The sequence below is a fragment of the Syngnathus scovelli genome, chromosome 4, assembly GCF_024217435.2.
Source record: "Syngnathus scovelli strain Florida chromosome 4, RoL_Ssco_1.2, whole genome shotgun sequence".
Classification (NCBI taxonomy): Eukaryota; Metazoa; Chordata; class Actinopteri; order Syngnathiformes; family Syngnathidae; genus Syngnathus; species Syngnathus scovelli.
This window is the reverse complement of record NC_090850.1, coordinates 21,845,300-21,857,966: the sequence shown is the minus strand read 5'-3', so window position 1 is coordinate 21,857,966 and position 12,667 is coordinate 21,845,300. Positions and strand designations below refer to the sequence as shown.

The 12,667-nt window shown below is 43.5% G+C and overlaps 1 protein-coding gene across 1 annotated transcript in view; it reads left to right on the top strand.

Moving 5' to 3' along the window:
* The window catches only part of mpped2a (metallophosphoesterase domain containing 2a), a 29,481-nt gene extending 17,248 nt beyond the window's left edge, over positions 1 to 12,233 (top strand). The window contains exons 5-7 of the mRNA XM_049717149.2: positions 9,644 to 9,759; positions 10,535 to 10,648; positions 10,728 to 12,233. Of these exons, the coding sequence (XP_049573106.1) occupies positions 9,644 to 9,759; positions 10,535 to 10,648; positions 10,728 to 10,846 (349 nt within the window). The 3' untranslated portion in view covers positions 10,847 to 12,233. The remainder of the gene's footprint in view (positions 1 to 9,643; positions 9,760 to 10,534; positions 10,649 to 10,727) is intronic.
* The last annotated feature ends 434 nt before the right edge of the window (positions 12,234 to 12,667 follow it).

Sequence of the window (12,667 nt, the reverse complement as noted above, 5' to 3'; positions counted from 1 at the left end):
TAGCACCAGTGGCGAAACTGCACGCTAAATCACGTTTTCACCTTTCATTTTCTACTGTTGTCGTAAACATCCATCCGCGGTGGTGAGCAGCCGCTCGGAAATGCAGGACATCTCGGCTAATTTCAAATGAGATGATGACATCCTTGCCATCATTTGCCGTATTTAATTCCTGTCATGATTCATGTGTTCTCGCCAGAATGAGTCGTCTGGCGTAATAGCAAATTTGCTTGGCTACGATGATTGCTTGTTTGACCCTTCGTCTTCCTTCGTTACATAAAAACATCAAATGTGTAATCTGTATTTGCACACCTGCTTTTGTTTTTTTTGAAAGACAATGTTCTGCAGTATGAGCAAGTCCAAATGCCCTTTGCTCTAAAATGACAAACAAAGGTCAATTGTGTTTCTTTTGTCCTGGCGAACTGCAGATCATTCATCTGTCAAATGCAAAAGGAAGTTCACTTCTCCCTCTCTGGTATTTATTTTTTCCCGTGTCACGTTTGACCTCTCACTGGCCTCTGAAGTGTGAGTTTGTGTAGATGATGTGCTCCAAAGTGGCCTTGTCACCCTCAGAGCTTTTGAAGGCTTGAAAGGACTCCTTCATATTGAACCGATGACAAGTTTTTGTCCAAAAATGTTTTTACAACTTTTTGCACCAGCGTCTTTACTTGCCCTTCAAAGTGCACTGCATTTGCAAGAAGTTCCGTTTGATTCTTTCTGCTTCAACCGTTTGTTTTCTCGTGGAGGACAGCATTTTATTTTTTTATAGTCAAACCTTGGCTTTAAGGAGCCATAAAAAAAGAACTTGCATCTTTTACAGCTTTTTGGGTGGAGACTGAAACAAGGTGGCACCTGCTGAAGGACGGCAAAATTGAAAAGGCGACAAAGTGGCTTTTGCAGCAAGCACAATAATAAATTGTATAACGTTAATACTCTGCTTTGATTTTTAATTGATAAAAGTGCTCCTTTCATCAGCATATGTTCAGATTTATTTTATTTTAATGTTCAAGCCATTCCTTTCATTTTTCATTCATGCTGCTGTTGAATTTCCACATTTTCTACCACTACTGACTGTTAAAAGCAGAAATGGAATTAAGCCTGAAAAGCTATTAAGTACATCCAATTAAAAGCGCCGCACAAACATGTTTGGCGTGCTCTGCAGCGAGAAGAACAATGCTTTTCAAATGTGCAGTTTTTCCTCAAACATGTCTTCCGCACTTTACCATCTGTCCAGGAATCGGATGAAAAATAACATTGGCGCTCGTGTGCCATGTGAATTAAAAGTGTGCCGCAGACCTGGAACCGCTGCAGCAATTCTTTTAATTAAAACGGGAAATAATTGTTGTCAAGCAAACGTTCTGAGACATGTGAGACGAAAAGAAAGCCAGCAGGAGGAATACGGCGGGGGGATGAAAGACAGTGAGCGAGTGTTACAGAGTCCTGGCCAGCTTGCTGCTGTAATGAACATTAGGGCTGCGGCATAAATTTAATGACCTGTGAAACAAACAGCGTGGCTGAGACCAATGCTTCGGAATGCTAAGTGGCTCTATCATTAATACTAGTTCAGAGATGCCACTGTGTAAACACACTGGAAGTCTCTTTTTTTTGGAAGCCTGGAAAACAAGGTAGCTATGTGATGAGGATGATGAGGCAACACCTCTGCAGATCTTTGTAAAAGGGTCACGCCTTTTTGTGTACGTGCACTATTAATTACCGTATTTTCCGCACCTAAAAACCTCAAATTTTCTGAAAAGCCGACAGTGCGCCTTATAATCAGGTGCGCCTTATATATGGACCAATATTGAGCCACTACGGCAGGCGTGTCCAAATATATGGATTTATATATGGACAAAGTTTTAAAATGGGCCATTCATCGAAGGTGCGCCTTATAATCCAGTGCGCCTTATATATGGACAAAGTTTTAAAATGGGCCATTCATTGAAGGTGCGCCTTATAATCCGGTGCGCTTTATAGTGCGGAAAATACTGTGCTAACTAAAAAACGATATTGCTAGCTTAACCGCTAATGAGCACGCAGGTTATAAACCTAACTAAAGTAGTTCCTTGTAGACAACATGACAAAAGGTTTGACATTCTTAGAGATGCTCAACTTAGTAGAAACTACCCAATCAGTTTGCCCCGTAAATTGCAATTGATGTGGATGTATCAGTTTGTGTTTGTCCCTCCCGTCCTTTGAAATGTTCTCTCCTGTATACATATTTAAGCTCTGTACACGCTCCGCAGGTAATTTAGGTTGCGAGGGAGTGCTCTGCTTGTGATTATGAGCAATGGAGGCTTAATCAAAAGATGGAGCACTGTGGGGAGCAGGGAGGAAGCTAAACGACGGTAGCCCCGAGCTAGCCAGATGTCTTCAGCGCGAGGACGGATACATGGCATGGGCAGGCGGCTCCGGGCGATTAAAATGCAATCACAATTCCCTGGAAGTCAGCCCAAGACGTAACCAGTCGGGGACTACGTGGCGATGAGTCCCAGCTCTTACCCCGACCTCAGGCGAAGGAGTCATTCGGAAGAAATGCTAAAAACGCTTGCTAATCAGCAGCGGGCTTCTCTACTATCAATATGTGGGTTAAAGCAGGGGCCAGCGTGACATCTGAATGCATCCATCTGTTTGCTCTGGCTCTATTAGGTTCCATCTTGTTTTATGCGCCACGCTGCGTCTCCTGCTTTGACTGGATAAATATTTGAACAGCGGAGTGTCCACAACTGATGTGGCCTGAGGTGTGTTGGTCTTGCGTAAACCTTAATTGTTGTGACTTTGCCGAAACACAAGTTGGATGTTACGAACCATCTCACTGACATGATTCTATTTGGTGATGGTGTGAAAGGTTACCGACAGAGTGCCGGCGTTATTGTTTATCTACGCAAGCGAAAGGCTCAGATGAATAAATAATGCTTTCGGTGTGACCATGAGGCAATCGTGGAGTTCCACATAGACTCTCCTGAGAGTGTTGCCGACTTGATAATACCGTTGTGAATAATATCGTTACTCCACCGACTCCCCTTCACGTCGTGCGGTCAGAAAGGTAGCTGCGGATGGCGAGCTATCAATCAGCATTAACAACGGCTTCGTAAATAGCGAGGCGGGCTATCTGCTCTGTTGTGATACCATTAACATCATCCTGCTGCACTTCCCTTCCTTCCTGCTGACCTCCTCCACAACTCTCCGTGCCAAGAATATAGTTTGGACCACCAGCATGGATGCCAGTCATAAGTGATACTCGGTCATGTGATTTAAATTCCTTATACATTGAAGGCCCTGGAATATTCATGAGGAATAATTAATGGTCTGATATGGATATGCATCTCAATACTTGGGTTGTGTAATTGTACACATGTAATTTGCTTGTTCGGTACGAACCCTGGAGACCAACAATAGCCGTTTGTGCGTTTTCCTGTGCCTATTGTTGCGGCCGCGTCTCGATGCCCTCGCTAACACGCACTGCTTGTGAGGTCAAGACAATAGCTGCAGACAGAGTGGCATGTATCTGCGCCGCTTTGACCCCGCCAGCCCTTCCTGTTGCCCCCTCCTCCGCTCCCCCACATCCTCGATCTTTGACCTGGACAGCAAAGACTGTCTGGCTGTTATGCTGCTACAAGGCAGGGTGCGCTTTCAGCGCTTTGACAGGTCTGTGAGAAAACCTGCAGCTTGCGTTATCCCGGCTTTCTCAGGAGAGCGCGATACCGAGGAAGAAAAAAAAATGCACTGTAGCTTCATCGGTAAAAGCTTTTAGGAACAAAAATAGGACATGCGATGAAAAATAGATATTAGTAACGAAGGAACTAAAGGTTAGCTTCTTTAACTAACAAGGGCATGATTGCGTTAATCGTAATGACCTTCATTGATGAGCTTTGTTTGGTACGGAAGTCAATTGATTTTTTTGTATCGATAGTTGCAAACTTGCCGAGAAGGAAATTTGAGGAAACATCTACATCATGATTGGATTGTGTAATCATGAAGAGAAAAAAAATCATAAAGGTGCGTCGAAAGTTGAGTAAAATGTTTTTTTGTTTTATAAAATTAATCGAAGGTTAGAGTAGAACGATGGGATAAATTGGTAACTCCTCTCCTTGAGTCAACATATAACCCAGATGCCCGATTCGTATTTGAATCTTTCAAGTGGTCACAGTTTTAATGCCGTCATTTTTCTAATTTAATTTGCTCTGAGAAAAGACTCCAACGTGGTCCTCAGAGGCAAGCCGGGGAATGAAACGTGGCCTGTCACTTTTTGTCAGCCAATTTCCCCGCTCCCTCATTTCCCAGATATATTATCCTCACTGCCTCCCTTCACTCCACTTGGCCTCGCCACCCTCCCCTGTTCGCCATTGTTCTCCTGGATCAAGTTCACGGAGGTCGGGGCTGGAGAAGGGTAATGGGACCCATGGCCCCGTGTCTCGGAGCAGGTTGAATAGGTCTTTGGCCCCCCCATGGGCTCCCTGAATAGGACCCAGATTCCACTTCTTTTTATGAGTCTGGTTTCGAGTTTCCGGAGACCTGCCCGGCCTTCTCGACTTCCATGTTCATATCCGTGTTCCCACAACACCTCACCGCTTTTCCCGAGCTCCACCTGCGACATTCACCAGCAGCTTTGTGCCCCGCACGCACAGATTTTATTCCATCACAAGCCTCCAGACGCAAATATTTCACGTGAATAGTTTTCTGCCATCGCTGAACACTCCGTTAGTTCCATCTATATTTTATAGCAGCGCTTCTTTCTGTTATCACGCCGATTGGGTGGCTCGATTGCGGCACATAGTCGGGCTCGCTTGCTCGGGTGGCGTATTTTTATGTTGTTGTTGTCAATCAACACAGCGAGAAGGAAATTGTGTTTTAATGGCATCCCATTAACTTGACCAGCTCATTGTTATATTGCCTGACAAAATCTCCACAAATCAGACTTGGTAAGAGATTTATGGCTGTCATTTTCACTATCGTGAGATGCAAGCAAATGCTTTCAATTAGCCAGATGGCACGGTTGTCGGATTTACAGGAGCTGGGCGTTAGTTTGTACTTTAAAGTTATTTTTATATGAGTAACTCGTGATAACAGTAAAGAAGACAAGACTGTCTGATTTGAATTTCCCTCCAATTTTTTTTATTCTTACTTTTTTGATACTGGACTGTGGCCTGGAAAATATCGTACTACCAGAATTTACCGTCATCGCTATCAGCCTGCACATCAATCAAGTTTAACCTGATAGTTGTTTACACTCGGGCTATCCAATTTCAAATTCAGTTGGGCCAACGTACATGTTTTCGCAACTCCTGTTTTTCGTACCGCTAGCCACGTTTCAAAACAATGTAGGTAGATGACGCAAGTGTTGCATTCAAGGTATCAAACACTGTAGGAATTTTTGAAATCCTGCAAACCGAGATACCCTCTGTTCAATGCATTTTAATTCAGTCAGGCTGGGCCACTCGGAGGTTAGTGCTGGACCGCATGTAGCCCGGGAGCCGCATATTGGTGAACCCAAACATTGACTAAATCAAGTAATAAATGTCCGCCATGTTCTATAAATGCTACTCCTTTATGTGCATCTGTACATGCATAATATCGAATCTTGTAATTCCCAACGACATCATCGGATAGATCTCAGACACACACATGCGCACACACAGAACAACAGACCCGCGGTGTCGCGAATAGCTGAAAGCCGCCGGGTCGGCGAGAGCAGCTGTGTTTGCTACCAAGCATCTGCTGGCTCAGACAGCGGTTGGTTTACGTGGCCGGGTCAAACTGCAGCTGGCAAACCCGGGGAGAGCGTTTGTGTAGCCTCGTGTGCACGCCAACGTGTCCCTACGGTTGTAGCTTTTTTCCTAAGCAGGCTAAGTCCGGTGGCCAACCCTTAGCGTCTTGGCTTTGGCAGCATGACTGCAGCAAGATTAATCCATTCCACACTCCATCAGTCACCAGGCGCAGGTTATTAGTGCCTGGACACACACACACACACATACACACATACAAACCCTTCACCCCTGTGACTTCACTTTCCACCTTGTCCCCAAAGTTTGCAAAGGTGGCCTTGATGCTGAGAGGCCATTTTTCAAAAGGCTACACTTGGCTCCTTTTAATAAGGCTACTCAGGTTTCTGGGATTAAACACACAAACACACAGCGACTCACACACACACACATGTCGGACTGCTTTGCGCATACTAGTGAGTGTCAGGTAAGTGCACCCCCATGAGGGTTATCAAAGTCCCATTAACATGACCCTCCTCATTGGTTCTGACAGGTTGATCAATTAGAGCGCAGCCCACCTTTGACCTCCGGGCTTCGCTGGCTCGAGAGGCCAGATGCGATGGATCACTGGTCCTACACACACTTTCACACACACACAGACTCACCTCTCTCGTTAACCGGTCGCAGTGCAAATGTTTTTGTGGCATCGTGTACCACTTTGATAGCCGCTATTAAAATGTGGTGGAGAATAATGCATGAATATTTTGGAAGCGGATAATATAACAGTTGCTTATTAATTATACATAAAAAAATATGTCACATCTTTCTGTGTAAATATTGTATGGGCAAATGTTGGCTATATGTAGATTATTAGCAGTTGTGCGTTATATTCAAGTGGCATTAAATATAAGGCCATAAATTATATAAATAATACATAAAATAAAAAAATTAAAAGAATAAAATAATAATAATAAATAAATAAGTAAATAAATAAATATAAATATGAGTAATAATAAATAAAATAAAAAAATTAAAAGAATAAAACACTAATAATAATAAATAAATAAATAAATATATAAATATAAGTCTGGAAATAAAAGTATGCAAGGGTCATCCGCTGGGCAACTTTATTGTTAATAGTTTTTTTATGGTAAAATTCTCATTACGTGAGTTGTCAGTATTTCCTAACTAACAGTTTCTCCTATTTGTACGATCTTGTATATCTTCTTCTTGGCGAATGTGTGCGCAAGCCATGCATCAAGACGTACCAACAGCGAGACATTCAGGCCCGCCGCAGCAAAAACGAGAACAAAAAGAATGGAGGTCCTCTTGGGCTTTTTTTTTTTTTTTATGATGATTGTTCTTGTTGTTATGATGGTTTTCAATTACAATTCATTGCGGTCTTGTAGCCTCATTTTGATAAAACAATAAGGTCCTCCGGTGCCAAACGTTGCGAGGTATTGTTGCCCGCCCGGGGACCCAGAAAGAGGTTAACAGCAGAGTCGTGCCCCGAGAGAGCCACGGCGTCCTAATGATGTCCAACGGCTTAATTGAATATCGGCGTTGTGCGCATGAGGGCTAAATTGCTTCTGTCTGCGTCACCTCCGCTGCAGGCTGATTTTTAACCCATTTCCACCATTTGATTCCCTGGGGGATCATTAAATGTGCCTGTTACCACGGTTACCAGCCTTTGTGCTCGCCATGCTTTTTGTGTGTCGGAGCCAAATACTGTTATTTGACTTACGGAAGATCCTCCCGTTATTGGTGTGTTACTTTCACTTGTTCTTTTTTTTTTTTTTTTTTTCCTCGAAGCTGAGAGGGGAGGGGGGTAAATGTATTTTACATCCTACTGTGCCTGCAAACGCTTCTGCTTTGTTTCCATGGCAACAAGCTCCAGATGGCAAGTGTCAATAAGACATGACAGAGTATTTTCACCCGTCAACGTATATGAGGGAGTATTTTCGGCAGGCTGTACTTCTTATGTTTCATAATTACGTGGACACACACACACACTCAGATATATACGATAGCGGCACAGGAAACCATCTTCCCTTTATTCGCCTGCGACGCCATTAATCTTGGTGGGGGGGTTAACAAATGCACTTGCATGGAAGGTATATTTCACATGCAGACGTCTGACAATGGGGCCATTGTGGCGGCGGCGGCGGGCTAGCACGCTGCTCTGCATTCAGTCAAGACCTTTGGCTTCCCTCCGGATCCCCGGCTCATGTCAAGGGTTTAGGTTTCATCTCCCAGATGAATGAAAGCGAAGAGAAAAATCTCACTGGTGTGTTTTTTCTTCAATAGCATTTTTTTTTCTGAATGGGGAGAGCAAATATATTTTTTCAAAGTTTGGCCTTGTTGCTATTAGTCAGACAAATGTTCCGCGAGTGTCTCGTGTGTGTAGCCAAGCGAGCACGCCAGCTCAGCTCTGATTCACGGCTTTCTAAGATTCTCCCCGCCAGCCAGCGCCGCTACAGCAGCCGCCCCATTTCCCTCGCAGAAGTGCTTAGTCCTCCCAGTAATCCATTAGACTTCCATTAGCTCTGATTTGTGCGATTAGTTCTAATTAATCAGTCGAGTCTGTGGCCTTCGCTCCCCTTGCTCCTCACGTTTAATTTTTAACCTCATTTCTCAGCTCTCCGCCGAGCGAGCCAATGGAAGCGTGGGCTTCGGAGCCGCCTTTGTTTCCCAGCGCACGTACGCACGGAGCGCCGCACTGAGAAGACGTCTAAATCATTTAGTACCTTATATTTTATATTTAGAAGCTGCGTGATTTTTGGGGTTCGTCTGCTCCGACTCACCCACCGCTGCGATCGACCAGGTGACCCACTGCTCATTGTAACTGGACTTATTGACGCTTTGGAAGCCCTCGGCTCCTCGTGCTCAAGCTAAACATACCCAGACTAGTCGAAGAATAGCAGAGTCCAAATCGTGACGTCCTCAGCAAATATCTACTTTTGCTTAGTGCGGGTTTTGATGGAGTTTCTTTATTCCTCATCGTACGGCGTGATGATAATCTATCTTCCTTAGCCTTCTTGTCAGCCCTCTATTGCCATTACCACTATTGTGATAAATGAAGGCTCAATTTATCAAGGCCCATCTACTCAGTTGCTCTCTGTCCGTTGATAAAACATCTGCCCGCTTTGCTTTAGTCCATCCATCCATCCATCCATCCATCCATCTATCCCCATCCATCCATCCCCATCCATCTATCCCCATCCATCTATCCCCATCCATCCATCCATCCATCCATCCATCCATCCATCCATCCATCCATCCATCCATCCATCCATCCATCCATCCATCTATCCCCGTCCATCCATCCCCATCCATCTATCCCCATCCATCTATCCCCATCCATCCATCCATCCATCCATCCATCCATCCATCCATCCATCCATCCATCCATCCATCCATCCATCCATCCATCCATCCATCCATCCATCCATCCATCCATCCATCCATCCATCCATCCATCCCCGTCCATCCATCCCCATCCATCTATCCCCATCCATCTATCCCCATCCATCTATCCCCATCCATCTATCCCCATCCATCCATCCATCCATCCATCCATCCATCCATCCATCCATCCATCCATCCATCCATCCATCCATCCATCCATCCATCCATCCATCCATCCCCACTCAGCCACATGGAGGCCCTCTTTGTGGGTGCCAGGAAAGACACAGCTTGTCACCCCGGAGCTCGCACATTCTGATCCAAGCCGCCGGAGGTGGCCCGGCTGCCGTCAATCAATCTGGTAGCGGGTTGCCGAGGGGCTGCAGAGGGTGTGATGTTGACGCATGACACGAGCTCCCCTCTGTTTCGATCTTCCCGCTTTATTTTGGGAATGTGTCCTTGAATCGGACGCGCCGAAAGATGAGTTCGCCGCTCATCACGTCTTTGAAATGTTGACACTGAAGCGTTTTGAATTCTTCCAGGTCTCCGTGGTTCAACGGCTGGGGCTTCAATCTACCCCGGGGTCAGTCCCTGCTGGATAAATGGAACCTGGTTCCAGAAGGCATCGACATCCTGATGACCCACGGCCCGCCGCTAGGTGAGACCCATTAACCAATCGCCCCCACGTCTAATACCTCATTTTAGCCGAAACAGTAGCAGACACACTTCAGGATTCAATATTTGTGTTTGACTTTATGAAAGGAAGAAATGTGTATTGTTGATTTTATCATCCCAGACTGATTGTGTTTTCTCTCTGGGTGTTTAGACTCACTTGGTTTATTTTTCCTCCCCCTTTCGTTTTTTTTCTTACGTTCTCCACCTGTTTTTATTGAGTGATTTCCTTCCTCCTCGCCTACGGAGGGGCTGCTGCCGCCGCCGCCACCGCCGCCACCGCTTCTGGCGTTGATTGCATGTGAACTCCATTTTGTAGCACTGTGACAGATGCCACAAACAAGCGCACGGATCCGATTTTGGTTGGAGGCTGGCTTAAGGAATATAAACATAAATACTTCATGCTGGCTGTCTGGATGAAAATATTTTACAATATAGAAGTAGTTCAAATGGGATTGTCCTCCACATTTTTTTTTTTAATCACTTCTAGTTATTGAGCCATTAATTAGATTTATTTTTTATAGGAAGTCCTCATCGCTCTAAATATTGATCATGCTTTTTTTTTTTTGATTGATTGTTTTATATTTATTGCCTTTATACAAATATTTACTATAATTGTAATGTTACCACCACATTAGTTTGGACTGTTCTGATTAGCATACAAAATTGCAAAAGCAGAGAGGTGTACAAATATTGACATGAAATTCATAAAATGATCACTTTAAAATAAAAGGAAAAAAATGTGGAATGTGTGTGTGCAGGTTTCCGAGACTGGGTTCCTAAGGAGCTGCAGCGGGTTGGCTGCGTGGAGCTGCTCAACACGGTCCAGAAAAGGGTGCGACCCAAATTGCACGCCTTTGGCGGCATACATGAAGGTGAGTTGTCGTTTTTCTTTGAATCTCTCTTTGAGTCCTTCCGTGACGATATTTGGGATGGTTGTTTTGCGCTTTCCAGGCTACGGCATCATGACGGACGGTTACACGACGTTCATCAACGCGTCCACCTGCACCGTCAGCTTCCAGCCCACCAACCCTCCCATCGTCTTCGACCTGCCCAATCCTTCTAGCTCCTGAGACCACAGCAAAGGGGGGGGGCGGGGCTTGGAGGTGAGAATTTTTTTTCTACAAATGTCAATTAAAAAAAAAAGAAGAAAAAGAAGAATGTGTCTTTGGAAACTGTTGGTCCTCTCCAAGAATTTTTGGAGATGTGTCGGGTCAAACTTGGAGAATATCGGTGTTGGTCTTTTTTTTTTTTTTTTTTTTTTTTGATCTGTGATTGTATTTCCCACACAAAATCAACATGTGTGGAAGTTTTCACCTCGAGACATCACTTGCCTTTTTTTTAAGGGGGGGTGTCAATTATGAGCCACTTTTTTTGTCATCGACTTCCCTTTTCATCTCAGAGCTGACTCTTGTTGCTTTTTTTTTTTGACTGCAGGGAGAAAAATGTCATCCTGTACCACCACTGACAAAAAAAAAAAAAATGCAGAACACCGGTATTCTCCTTTTCCCGGGGGATTTTGTGATTAAACAATCTTGCTCTTGATAAATATCGGTCAAATCTGTAAGATAAATGATGCTTTGTGAATTTGTACAATTTCTTTGTTTGGTTGACCGAACAACGGATGCCATCTATGTTTTGCTGTTGTATCATCCATTTTTGTGTTTTAGTTTTGATTTATTTTTTTTTGTTAGTTTTTCTCGTCAGTTGCGCTTTTCTTATTGGCTGACAGGGACACTGCCTTAAACTAGCTTTAATGTTCTCAGCTAGAGCTCCACTCTTTCTTTCTGCAAAAATCAGAGAGAGAGAGGGAAGAAAAAAGTCCTTATTTATTGTCCGACTTTCCCGCTAGACAACACGGAAGTCACGCAGGGACCGAAAGCTATTAAATTACAGCCCAAACGTTTACTTTAGATTCCATCCTATTCGATGACTCCTAATTTGGAAAGTTTATGTATAAAAAAATATATATATATTATATATTCATGTTGTAAAATTTCTGTACTAAAAGTTGTGTTTAACGAGGGTGAAGGAAGGGTGGGTGATTTTTTTTTTTTCGTTCCACAGGGTTTTTTTTGTTTTTTTTTTACGTCTTGTTCATTTTGGATGAGAGGAAACGTTCGGCCGTCACAATCCATCAGGTGCTTTTGATTGCCTGCCTAAAAATGCTTCTGTTGTCCTTTCAAGTGTCATTCTGCTAGTTTTTTATTTTATTGCTTTGTATTCTTTCTAATTTTGCACTGTGTGTAAATGCAATCTTGCTAGCACAAAAAAAAAAAAATGTTGCCAATAGTAGTTTTGACTTTGCTGCTGTAAATGCTCTTTTCGTGCTTTTATTCCTTCCCTTCTCTTTGGCTCTCTCTGATTGTATGGAAATGTTAGTCCTCTCTTTTTTTGTTCATTGTGATATATTTAGCTGCCTTTATATGCAAATAAAATTGCAGATTTTTACTTATGAAATCTTTTCGACTTTTAATGCAGCAAGTGTTGACGCCGGGGCGTCGTTAAGGTTTTAAAGAAGATTTTTATTTCTAAATGTCACTTAACGTTGTATGATGGAGGGCGGGAAAAAAAACACTTTGCGGTAAAAAGTTTTGCTAAATGTCACCGTTCTGACATTTCTATCGTATACTTCATTCTCATTATGTTGGAAATTATTCATTATATAGTTTGTCATTGCACTTGAACCTGAAAAAAAATTCGACACTACGAATGTAGGTTTAATTCTCTGACCCAGATATTTGTGTTGAGGAAAAAAAAAAAAACACAAACCACAGCTTAGCAATAAGGCCTAGATAAAATCATCGGCGCTCATTTCTCACATGATTTCATCAGGTTTCCTTCCTTTCCACCTCTCGCCAACACAAATCTGGTGTAGTCCAAAAATAAAACAG